The sequence below is a fragment of the Carlito syrichta genome, unplaced genomic scaffold (genome assembly GCF_000164805.1).
Source record: "Carlito syrichta isolate Samal-C Ts95f unplaced genomic scaffold, Tarsius_syrichta-2.0.1 Scaffold304471, whole genome shotgun sequence".
Classification (NCBI taxonomy): domain Eukaryota; kingdom Metazoa; phylum Chordata; class Mammalia; order Primates; family Tarsiidae; genus Carlito; species Carlito syrichta.
Genome location: NW_007248567.1, coordinates 2,605 through 16,347, shown reverse-complemented (window position 1 = coordinate 16,347; position 13,743 = coordinate 2,605). Strand labels below are relative to the sequence as shown.

The 13,743-nt window shown below is 37.4% G+C and overlaps 1 protein-coding gene across 2 annotated transcripts in view; it reads right to left on the bottom strand.

The window, feature by feature from the left end:
• Positions 1-12,931, bottom strand: part of PTPDC1 (protein tyrosine phosphatase domain containing 1) — a 40,051-nt gene extending 27,120 nt beyond the window's left edge. For both annotated transcript variants that reach the window (XM_008060003.2, XM_008060004.2), the window contains exon 1: positions 12,848-12,931. In XM_008060003.2, coding sequence (XP_008058194.1) covers positions 12,848-12,929 — 82 coding nt within the window. In that variant the 5' untranslated portion in view covers positions 12,930-12,931. The remainder of the gene's footprint in view (positions 1-12,847) is intronic.
• Between the last annotated feature and the right edge of the window lie 812 nt (positions 12,932-13,743).

Here is a 13,743-nt window from a genome sequence, read left to right as displayed (position 1 = left end):
GGAGCCCTATCTTCAAAGTTCTAAAAGATAAACAATTTCAACTGAGAATAACCTACCCGGCCAAGCTAAGCTTCATCACTGAGGGAGAATCGAAATTTTTCCCAGATATCCAATACTTAAGAACCTACGCTGCCACCAGACTACCTCTACAAGAAACACTTAAGAAAGTATTGAACAAGGAAGAAAAGGAAAAAAGAACAACAACGTTCTTGACAAGAGTACAGGCAAAAGATTAAAAACATACATGATCCAATTCTAAAACCAAAAGAAAGACAACACACAAAGAGGAAGAACAACAACTCTGTAAGAACATTATGATAGGGATCAACTTTCACATTTCAATAATTAGTTTGTGAATGGACTAAATGCATGACTGAAAAGGCATAGAATGACAAAATGGATAAAATATCCCAGGCAACAATATATTGCACTCAAGAGACTCACCTCACTAGAAAGGACACCCACAGACTCAAAGCAAGAGGATGGGAAACAAATTTTCAGGCGAATGAAACACAAAAGAAAAGAAGAGTCGCGATCTTAATCTCAGACAAAACACCCTTTAAGCTATCAAAAATTAAAAAAGATACAGAAGGCCACTAAATAATGATAAAAGGTTCAATCCATCAACAAGAAATATCCATCCTAAACATATATGCACCAAACATAGGAGCACCGACTTTCATAAAGCAGCTCCTAGGTAAACTAAAAAAAGGTATCGACTCCAATACCATCATAGCTGGGGACTTTAATACCCCACTCACAACCCTAGACAGATCATCAAGACAAAAAGTCAGCAATGAGATCTGAAATCTCAATGTGACTCTTGATCAAATGGACTTAACTGATATCTACAGAACCCTGTATCCAAAGACCACAGAATACACATTCTACTCATCACCATATGGAACGTACTCTAAGATCGACCACATACTTGGCCATAAATCAGGCATAAGTAAATCTAAAAGGACTGAAATTCTACCATGCACCTTCTCGGACCACAGTGGAATAAAATAAACATTAACACCAACAAGGTCCCCCCAAAACCCACAAAGATATGGACACTAAACAGCATGATGCTAAACAACTCCTGAGTCAATGATGAAATCAAAACAGAGATTAAAAGATGCCTGGAAACAAATGAAAATGAAGAAACATTTTACCAAAATATCTGGGATGCCATGAAAGCTGTAGTAAGAGGGGAATTTATATCCCTACAAACGCACATGAAGAAAATGGAAGGATCACAAATTAACAGCCCAAGAAGGCACCTAAGGAAGCTGGAAAAGCAACACCACAAAAACCCTAATTTCAGCAGAAGAATCCAGATCACCAAAATAAAAGCCCAAATCCAGGACATAGAAGACAAAAAGATAATACAAAAAAAATCAATGAAACATAAAGCTGGTTCTTTGAAAGGATAAACAAGATCGATGGTCCCCTAGCTAGACTGACCAAGAAAAAGAGAAAAAGTCCAACTAAACACAATCAGAAACACAAAAGATAACATCCTTTTACATCTCATCCTGAAGAAATACAAAAGATCATTAGAGACTACTATGTATACTTGAATGGAAACAAACTTGAAAACCTTTCGGAAATGGAGGACTTTCTGTCATCACACAGCCTGCCTAGGTTGAAACAAGAAGAAATCGAGACCCTAAATAGACGAATAACAATCAAGGAAATTGATTACATAATAAGAAAACTACCTACAAAAAAAAGCCCTGGATCAGATGGCTTTCCAGCAGAATTCTACAAGACATTTAAGGAGGACCTTATACCAATTCTACTGAAGGTATTCCAGGCGATTGAGAAAGATAGAACTCTTCCCAAATCATTTTATGAAGCTAACATCACATTGATACCCAAGCCAGGTAAAGACCCAACAAAGAAAGAGAATGACAGGCCAATATCTTTGATGAACATAGATGCTTAAATTCTCAACAAGATCCTAGCAAACCGGATTCAACAACACATTTCAAAAATCATCCATCATGACCAAGTAGGCTTCATATCTGGGATGCAAGGCTGGGTCAACATTCGTAAAACCATAAATGTAATTAAATACATCAACAGATGTCAAAACAAAAACCACATGATTATATCATTAGATGCAGAAAAAGCTTTTGATAAAATCCAGCACCCCTTCTTGATAAAAACCCTCGAACATCTAGGCATACGGGGAACATACCTCAAAATAGTAAAAGCCATCTATGAGAAATCCACAGCCAGCATACTCCTAAATGGACAAAAATTGGAACCATTTCTCCTGAAAACTGGAACAAGACAAGGATGCCCACTCTCACCCCTCCTGCTCAATACAGTATTAGAAGTCTTGGCTAGAGCAATCAGAGAAGAGAAAGCAATCAGGGGTATCCAAATAGGAAAAGAAGAAGTCAAGCTATCTCTCTTTGCAGATGACATGATCACGTACCTTGAAAACCCAAGAGAATCTGTCAAAAGCCTCCTTGCACTGATAAAGGACTTTGGCAATGTCTCAGGGTATAAAATAAATGTGTAAAAGACAATCGCATTTTTTATACCAATAATAAACAAACAAAAACCCAAATAAAAAGCACAATTCCATTCAAAATAGCCACAAAAAAATGAAATACCTTGGCATCTTCCTAACCAGAAATGTGAAAGACCTTTACAATGAAAACTACAAAACACTGCTCAAAGAAATCAAAGATGACACAAACAAGTGGAAAAATATCCCATGCTCATGGGTTGGAAGAATCAACATTGTGAAGATGTCCATCTTACCTAAGGCAATCTACAGATTTAATGCAATACCCATCAAATTACCAGCAACATTCTTCGCAGACCTAGAAAAAACAACATAGGAATTCATATGGAAGCACAAACGACCAAGAATAGCCAAAACAATCCTCAGCAAAAAAAACAAAGCAGGTGGTATCACATTACCAGACTTCAAACTTTACTATAAAGCTACAATAATCAAAACAGTTTGATATTGGTACAGGAACAGGCATATAGACCAATGGAATAGAATTGAGATTCCAGAAGCTAAACCTCAATTTCTCAACCAACTCATCTTTGACAAAGCCTCTACCACCTACCACTGGGGAGAGGAGAACCTATTCAGTAAATGGTGCTAGGAAAACTGGTTGACCACAAGCAGAAGATTCAAACAGGACCCCTATCTATCCCCATGCACAAAGGTTAACTCCAAATGGATCAGAGACCTAAATGTAAAACCTCAAACCATAAGAACCTTAGAAAATGAAGGACATATCCTCATGGAAATTGGAATTGGCATCCAATTCCTGAACAAAACCTGAAACCCACAGGCCATAAGAGAGAAGATAGACAAGTGGGACGTCATTAAACTGATAAGCTTCTGCAAAGCCAAGAAACCATCAAGTGAGCAGGGAGACAGCCTACAGATTGGGAAAAAGAATTTGCCAACTCCAGGTCTGACAAAGGCTTAACATCTTGGATCTACAAGGAACTCAAACATGCTGAAAAAAAACAACAAACAACTCCATTATAAATGGGCAAAAGATATGAACAGACACTTCTCAAAAGAAGACATCCAAGCAACCAACAGACACATGAAGAAATGTTCAACTTCACTAATCATCAAGGAGATGCAAATTTAAATTACATTGAGATACCACCTAACTCCAGTCAGAATGGCAATTATCAACAACTCAAAAAATAACAGCTGCTGGAGAGGGTGTGGCGAAAAGGGAACACTTCTACACTGTTAGTAGGAGTGCAAATTAGTGCAACCTCTGTGGAAAACAGTATGGCAATTCCTAAAAGCTCTAAATACTAACCTCTCATATGACCCCACAATCCCCCTATTGGGAATATACCCTGAAGAACTCAAATCACTCTATAGAAAAGATACCTGCACATGTATGTTTATCACAGCATTTTTCACAATAGCAAGAACCTGGAAGCAACCATGCTATCCATCAAAAGAGGACTGGATTAAAAAAATGTGGTACATATACATGATGGAATACTACACAGCCATAAAAAAGAACCAAATGAATTTCACAGCAACCTGGATGGAACTAGAGTCTATAATACTGAGTGACCTCTCACAGAAACAAAGATCTGAGTATCACATGTTCTCACTCATATAGTAGACCTTGAACATTCAATGTAATACTATAAGAAAATGACTGACAGTGGTGGGAAATTATGGGGGGAAGGGAGATGGAATTAACGGTAGTAAATATCTGTCTGGGGACGGGGAGACACCTCTTATCTACAAGGGTGCCTGAACGAAGCATATTTGTATACCTAACCCTTAACTGTACCCCACAATATCATAATAAAAAATATTGATTAAAAAAAAGAATATGTGCATTATATATAGGCATATACTTACCACCACACACCTACATCTGTACTTATTTTTTTATGTATGTATGTATGTTGCATATTGAAAGCCAAGAGCTTATCCTTATACTACCATTTCCAATCCAACATCGCAGAGTTCTTCTCATTTCCTCTTATTCCACAATTGCACCTATAACAATAACTCAGTGAGAACCAAGATCCCATATGTAAGCAATCTCCCATCACTACCTCTATTCTATCCTCCCTGTGGATGCCACCCTCATTCCATTTGGACTCTAACACCTGAGCCAGGCTGCTATTGCCATTTACCTGTGTGGATGCTCTCCTCACCCTGTCTATGTTCTAATTCTCCATTGCAAGGTCAGCCTGCCATGCAGGATCCCTCCTAACCTGATCCCCTGGAATGTTCTAACAGCCTGGGCCAGGTCACCTTCCCATATAGGTGCTATCTTTCTCATGCTTCATCACTGCTGGCCTGTCTCCCATATGGATTCCCTCCTCACCTTGCATGGCTTCTGTCAATTGCCTTTGCTCCATCTCATTTGTAGCTAAGAGATTCCATACTCAGACAAGCCAAGAAGACTAGAAGCTACTGTCCTATGCAGTTTGCAAAGCAGTGATATCACCTAAGACAGTAGGCTGCTGTCCCTGCCCCATGCTCCAGAGTTATGGTTAGGAGAAGCAGGCCTTAAAAACAGATAACTCTAATGCTCTCCCCAAAGAAACGATCTTTACCTGAAACATTGCACAGGGAAGTTCAAGCCTAGGATGCTGTCAAAAACAACGGAGTTTTGGTGTTAAGCAATTAAGAGGAGCCTGGTAGCTTCATGAAGCAATAAGCTAAACTGTAGTCTAGCTAGCTTACTAGAGAGAACCAGGGAAAAAGACAACCAACAAGTACTCTTGTGGAGTAAGAACAAACCTCAAAGACTGACCTCAAAAACTACCACTGCTTGAACTTAATTGGATCAGACTGTGGGGCAACAGATGCTCTAGGGCTTTGTTAAAAACAACAGAGTGATCAGCAGGCAATTAGTGGAAGTCAACAGCTGTGTGCTAGCAATTGAGGGAGACAGCTTAACAGGGAGATTAGTGAAAGACACAAGAAAGAGCTCTGCTTAAGTCTATCATCTCAAAATGACTGTATTTGTTTGGCCAAGGCCACACCCTCTGAGAAGTCACATCAGAGGCTTCAAACTATCAAAATACAGACTTCACTAAGATGGTCTAGTCACATCTCAAAAAGAATGGAGAAAGAGAAGGAAATCAGCATCTAGAGGTGCTAACAAATATTACCTAAAATGTTCAGTTTTCAACAAAAAATTATGAGACACAGAAAGACATAGAAAAGTGTGACCCATACAATGGAAAAAGAGTAATCAAAAGACACTGCCTACAAGAGGCCCAGACATCCAATATATCAAAGCCTTCAAAGCAGGCATTATAAATATGTTAAAGGAAACTGAAGAAGAGAGGCTCTGAAGACAATGTCTTATCAGACAGTGAGCATCAATACAGATATAAATTATAAAAAAGAAGCAAATGCAAATTCAGAAGTTAAAAAATACAAAAGCAGTAAAAAATTCACTAGTGGGTCTAAGGGATCAACAACAGATTTGAAGCAGAAGAAAGAATGAGAGAACTTGAAGATAGACTGACAGAGATTATGCACTCTGAAAAACAGAAAGAATAAAGAAATGAAGAAAGATGAACAGAGGCTCAAAGAAATGTGGCAAACCACTAAGTATACCAACATACACCTCATGAATGTACTAGGAGAGTAGAAAAAGAAGTAGTAAAGACATTAGAGGAAATAATGGCTGAAAACTTCCCAAATGTGATGGAAAACATTAATATACATATTCAAGAAATTAAAAAAATATTCCAAGTTGAAAACAAAGTGATTCACACCAAGATACATCGTAGTAAAAATGCTCAAAGAGAAAAATGACTCCTTGTGTACAAGGGTACCTCAAAAAGATTAAAAGCTGATTTTTCATGAGAAACAAAAGAGTGGGATGACATATTCAAAGTGCTAAAAAATAAAACACCATCAACCAAGAAACTTATAACCAACAAGACCATCTTTCAAAAATAAAGGGGATGTAAAGACATTCTGGATAAATACGAAAAACTGAGAATTTGTTGTTAGCATATGTACAAGAAATACTAAAGGAAGCTCTTCAGATTAAAAGCGAGTTACCCAAGACTTATGTGAATTCACATGAAAGAAAGGACATGGTAAATTACAAAAGACAGTATGAATTTATATTAAAAGTCCTGAAGAGGCAACTACATAGGGAGAGAAGGTAGATTAGTGATCACCAGGGACTAGGAAGGAGGTAGAATGGGAAGTCTCTAGCAAGACTGGCAAAAATTAAAAAAAAACACAAATCACCATACCAGAAAAGAAACAGGGGCTATCACTACAGACATGGCATCCATTTAAAGGATAATAAGAAACCAGTAAAAACAACTTTACACTCATACATTTGACAGTTTTGAAGAACTAGGTCAATTCCTTGAAAAATGCAATCTACCAAGACTTAATCAAGATAAAAAAGACAACTTGAATATTCCTATAAAAATGTTAAAAGTTAATAGATAAATAAAAAGCTCCCATAAAAGAAATCTCCAGGCTTACATGGCCTTACTGGAGAATGCTATTAAACATTTAAAGAAGAATGGGCACCGAATTAACACAGTGCCTCCCAGAAAAAAGAAGAGGAGAAAACATTTCCCATCCTCTTTCACTAGGCCAAGATTACCTTGACACCAGAAGCAGATAAGATAGTGCTAAAAAAGAAAGCTATAGTCCAATGTCTCTTCCGAACTTAGGCAAAAATTCCTCAACAAATCATTAGTAAATCAACCCCAGCAATGCATAAAAAGATGGTAATCTCCTCAAATTGATTTACAGGTTTAATTCTTATCAAAAATCTCCACAAGGTTTTTTGTTGACATAGATAAGCTTATTCTAAAGTTTATATGGAAAGTCACAGGTTCTAGCTAAAACAATCTTGAAAAAAGAATAAGTGAGAAGAATTACTTAATCTAATACTAAGGCCTGTTACACAGTTATAGTAATCATGACAGGGTGGTATTGGTAGAGGGACAGACATACAGATCAGTGAAACAGAACAGTAAATCTACAAACACACCCAACTTCTGAGCATTGGGTAGGTGAAAAGTCCTGAAGACTTGACACCAAAAGTGTAATGTATAAGAGAAAAACTGGATTTCATGAAATTAAAAACTTTTCCTCAGAAAAGTCATTAGAGAAGGAACTAATATCTAGAATATATAAAGAATTCTTAAAACTCAGCAGTAAAAAAAAAAACAATTTAATTAGAAAGTGGACAAAAGACATGAACAGACACGTAAAAAGAGAATATACAGACAGCATATAAGCATACATAAAAGATTGTTATCATCATTAGTCATTAAAGAAACGCAAATTAAAACCACAAAGATATATCACTACATTCCTGCTAGAATGGATAAAATAAATACTGACAACACCTAATGCTGGTGAGAATGCAGAGAAATTGGGTCATTTATATGTTGCTGGTAGAAATGTAAGATGGTATAACCACTCTGGAAAAGTTTGGCAACTGGCATATAAAACTAAACATGTAACTGTCATATGACGTAGGAAGTATACTTTTGGGTATTTATCCCACAGAAATCAAAATTCATCTATACACAAAAATCTGTACATGAATGTTCAGAGCAGTTTTATTTATAATAGCATCAAACTGGAAACAATCCAGATGGCCTCCAATAAGTGTAAAGAGAAACAAACTGTGGTACATCCATATCATGGAATACAACTCAGTAACAAAAAGGAGTCAACTATTGATACACGCAACAATTTGGATGCACTGCAAGGGAATTATGCAGAGTGAAAAAAAGCCAATCTTTTAAAAAAAATTTTTTTTATTTCTTTTTTTTTTGAGTAGGAGTCTCACTTTGTCACTCAGGCTGGAGTGCAGTGGCACACTCATGGTCACCGCAGCCTTGACCCACTGGGCTCAGGCGATCCTTCCGCCTCAGCCTTCCAAGTAACTGAAACTACAGGCATGTGCCACCACACCTGACTAATTTTTTGAGTTACTGTAGAGATGAGGTCTCACTAAGTTTCCCAGGTTGGTCCTGAACCCCTGGAGTCAGGCAATCCTCCTGCTTCTGCCTTCCAAAGCACTGGAATTATAGGTGTGAGCCACCACACCCAGCAAAAAAGCCAATTTTAAACGGTCACATACTACATTATTTCATTTACATAATGCTGTTGCAGTGACAAAATTATAAAACTGGGGAACAAATCAGTGGTTGTCAGGGGCCAGGGTCATGGGTGGAGGTGGATTTCACTATAAAAGGAAACAGGAGGGATCCCTGTGCTGATGAAATTATTTGTATTGTGATCATAACCATGTCAATATCCTGGATGTGATATTATTATCATATTATAGTTTTTCAAGCTTTTACTATTGGTGGAAATGGGGTAAAGGGTTAACAGGATACCTCTGTATTATTTCTTATACCTGCATATGATGCATAATTACTCAATATTTTAATTAATAATGTATAGAAAAAGAGCCACTAGGCAAGTCTAAGCAAGGTTCATCTAGCAGAGGTCAGGGCCAATGCAGGGAGGGCAACTAGTATGGTGACTGATGTAGGCTAAGAGGTCTAGCAGAGTATGGGCCCCATGTGGGAAAAAACAGCTGAGTTGGGTGATGCCTGAGCAGAGTTGACAGACTGGTTAGGAAAAGGAGAACTGAGTAAATAAACACACATACAGGGAATAATAAGAGCCTGGTTTCTCATTCTTGGAGAAGAGAAATATATATAAAATGGGAAAGCAGTAATAATGGTGTAATGTTGGATTAGAAGTAGAAATGCCAACGTGAACTCATGGTTTTCAACATATATAGGTAGAAAAAGAAATCATAGAGTTGGCTCTTGAATAACACAGGCCCTTGAACTGTGCAGGTCCTCTTATATGCAGATGTTTTTCAATCAAAAATAGAGTATGGTATGTAAAACCCACGAATACTGAGGAATTTTGTATAGGCAGGTTCCACAGGGCAGGCTTCAGGACTTGAGTATGTGTGGTTTTTGGTATACGGGGCGTGGGAAGAACCTGGAACCATCCTCCAAGTACAGCAAGGGTGGCTGTCCATGTAGGAGTGGACAGACACATATGTATATATATGAACACATATCTCCTAACTTTGCTGATGGGTGGGAACTCTGACACTGTAGCGTAGTGAGCACACCCAGAATCTTGGTTTCTAAGTACCGTCCAGCCCCACTAAAAGGAACCAAGGTTCCTTGAAGAAATGGCTGCTTTCAGGGCTGGGGCAGGGAAAGAACAAGATGAGCTGGAACATCTTGCTGTGCCAAAGAGTAAGGAATGCAGGAATGGTGGGATATGCCAAAAGGGCATTGCAAATAGTTTGAAGGGGCTTTTCTTGGCCAAATATGGGGCAACTGAAGCATCAAAATAAATGTCAGTAAAAGATTACATTCCAGTGAACAAAGGAATCCACGTTGAATAAATAATTGAACACATGAATGAGAAGACAAGATTCTCCCTTATAGTAGAATGCCAACTAATAAATGCAGAAGGGGTGATGGAATTACAAAATCTCCATTTAGTTATCTATCATAGTAATAATTAATTTAGGCAAAAAATAAAAATGGATGCTAAAACTGCTAGGTAAAAGTTAGACGTAGAACAGATTATTTACACAGCCTCAAAGCATCTCTCCATAAAATATTATGAAGGGAAAAAGAATAATTTAAAATGGATAAATCTTGGCAGACGCCACTTTACTGATGTGATCAAACTTATAATTACCAGTGATGAGACTAAATGACATCTCATATTATCTGTGACCTTTCTACCAAAAATGCACAGTCTCAGTCTTATCATGAGAAAACAGCAGACAAACTCAAATTGAAGAACATGCTACCAAATAACTAGCCTGTAATCTTAAAAAACGTTAAGGTCACAAAGGGCAACAAAGGAGTGACTAAGGTCCTTGAAAGAAACTGAAAAAACATTACAAGAATCCGTTTGCTATTAAAGGATGCCACTGGGACAGTTGATAAAACTTAAATGGGGATCTCCAGGTGAACAGAAATATGGGAGGTTTTTGTGTGCTTTTCTTATACCTTCTCTGGAAGTTTGAAATTATTTCAAAATAAAAAAATCCACATCTAGCCAACCAGAAGGCTTGGGCATCGTCAGGACAGAGTAAAGCACCCCCTGTTAAATATTCTTGCCAATTAAAAAAAAAAAATCTGACTACACTCTACATTCATGTACCAATTGTAGAAAATATCACAAGGATAAAATCAGCAAAAATCAGACTGTGGCAAACTTTATTGGTAAAAAACCTGATTTCTTCAAAAAATACACTATAAGGGAAAAGAGACAGAGGGAAATTCGTTTAAAAGAGATTCAAGCTACATAGCATCCAATTACAATGTCTTGACCTTTTCTAGATCCTGATTCAAACAACCATGTTATAGATAGATTATATCTATGAAACATATCCACAAACCAATTAGAAATTTGAGCACTTCTTAGATATTTGGTATTAAACAATATTGTTAATTGTTTATTTTTCCAGATATTTTCCTAATTTAAAGCTAATTAAATTAGAAAAATTTATACCAAGAGAAAAATTTTAATTTAAAAAAGGTTTTTTGAAAAGGGAAGAAGTAGCTTACCTAGTGGATCACAATAGAGGTGGAACAACCACCCTGGGGTGTTTAGAAATATGTAGGTTTTTTTCATTATCACTGGAACCTGGGGACACTACTAGATTTAGTGAATAGGACCAAGGACACTATATGTCTTAGGTGCTCAAGGCTTTCTAGTACAATGAAGAGTCATCCCACCTCCAAAGGCAACAGAATCCCTATATTTAGAAATACCAACTAGGAGGTAAGATTCCAACAGAAAAAAGAATAGGGATGGGGTTTCTCTGACTCTTAGATTTGTTGGCTTGAGAGTTACGTAGGGGGAAAACCATTATTCTACAAGGGAGCATTTAGTAGACATCATTACTGTATTTGTTTTATTTTTTAATTTTAATTTTTTTTAAAAAATAATTTTTAGCAATGAGGTCTCACCATGTTGCCCAGGCTGATCTCGAACCTGTGGGCTCAGACAATCCTCTCGCTCCTGACTCCCAAAGTGATGGGATTACAGGCTTGAGCACCACGCCTGGCTTATGTTTGTTTTAGACAGCACTTCCTTCTAAAATGTGGGAAACTAATGCATATTAAGTCTGCTACCTGGAAGCTCTCCACAAATGCCAATTACCAGTAATATTAGCATCTCTAGAGCCAGACACAGTAAAGACAGAAGGAGGATATAAAAGGATCTGGAGTTTAGACACTGATGAAAGAGAGCTCCCCCTGGTGGAGTGGTCAGATTCCAACATGAACAGAATCAGCTTGATAGCTCCCAAGTGTTGACCTCAATATTCCTAGTTAGATCCTTACTTCTTTGCTCTTCCTTCTATCATTTGATCTATACTTAGGGGAAAGATTCTTTAAAGTTCTCTATACAGTAGGACTAAAGTGAATGTGGGTAAAACTTAAGAGTGGGCAATTAGAAAATACTGCAAGGGCCAAGCCAGAAGAATTATGTGAGGCCAAGAGGTCGAGAGCAGCCTGGGCAACATAGCGGTATCCCGTCTCCACAAAAAAATCAAAAAATTATATAGACATGGTGGCACGAACCTGTAGTCCCAGATACTCGGGAGGCCAAGGTGGGTGGATCTCCTGAGCCCAGGAGGATGAGGCTGTGGTGAACTGTGATCATGCCATGGCGACAGAGCAAGACCCCAACTCAAAAAAAAAAAAAAGAAAAAAAAAGAAAGAAAATTCTGCAAGGGATACTGCCAAGATAAATTACTCAACATCTCTCTTGACTAACTGTTGGCGGTGGCAGCAAGACCAGCAGCATCAAAGTGGAATCAGGGTAGTTCCTAGTTCAGAGTTTGCAACAGTCAGAAAGAGTGAAGGACAAGTGTGGCAGTAAGAGTACAAGTTACAGCATTCGTCCTTGCCTGGGGTGCCATATAAAAATCAAAATAGCATGAGAGAAAAAACACTGGGAGAAGTAGGACTGGCGTACTTGTGAATGTGCTTTTATAAGTGGCACTTGCAATGAATAAAAGGAGAAAGAAAGCCTGATTCACAAATAGGCATTTGATAATAGGAAAAAATGTATAATCTTAGTTTCAGATAATGCAGGAGACAAACATTATTTGCAACACTCCTTGTTAAAAGGCCAAGGTCATTATTCAGGATTTTGGAAATGAATTCTAACAGGCCAAAATGGTAAGAGAGAAGGTAATATCTGTAACTTGAAATTCCAATACGAAGAATAGAACCTTTTCTTTCATGTCCATTTACATGGTAACTTTTATTAAAAACTAATTTTCATAGAGAACCAAAGAGCATATTAAAGAGATATTACCTTTCATGGTTGTAGCACAGTCGCTGTTATTTCCCAAAGTAGAATATGGTTGTTCATTTTCAGGCAAGGTTCCTGCAGCCATTGCAGTCTGTTGGAAAAAAAAAATTTTTTTTGAAAGTTTGCCTTGGAACATCAATTACTAATCACCCATAATATGCTAGACCTTTGCTGTCTAATGCTGCAGTCATGGGTTGACTGGTAACCGATACTTGAAATGTGGCTAGTTCAGGTTGAGATGTGCTGTTAGTGGAAAACACACATAAGATTCTGAAGCTTTAGTACAAAAAAATAGAGTGTAAAATATCTAATAACTTTTTACATTGATTACACATTGAAAGAATGATATTTTCATATATTGCTGTAAATAAAATACATTATAAAGATTAATTTCCCCTGGTGCTTTCTATTTTACTGCATATATAGGACATAAATCTGTAGTTAACAGTTTTCACCTAGCTCATGCTGTATTATATGGCTAAATGACTGCTGTATTGCTCAAATGATACAGTTTCCACTGAGAAAAGGTAATTAAATCATTCTATATGCCAAAAAACCAAAAATTATCATCTTTCTTAAGTTCTTTCTATGTGCCAGACACAAATATTAAATCACTTTCTTTCTAACAAGAACTCTACAAAGTAGCTAGCAGCTCCTATTTTAAAGTTGTGAAAAGTCATTTCAGTAGGGTTAACACACATACTAAGCGGTGGTTCGGCTACTCCTATCTTCTGGCTTTGAGTTCAGGTTTTTTCAACTAGCACACAGTTGCAAATAAAAGGACCACTTGAGTCTCGGAGTTCAAGGCTACAGTGAGCTATGACTGCACCACTGCTCTCCAACCTGGGCAACAGAGCAAGACTTTATTTCTAAAAACAGTACATAGAGTATCTTTAATC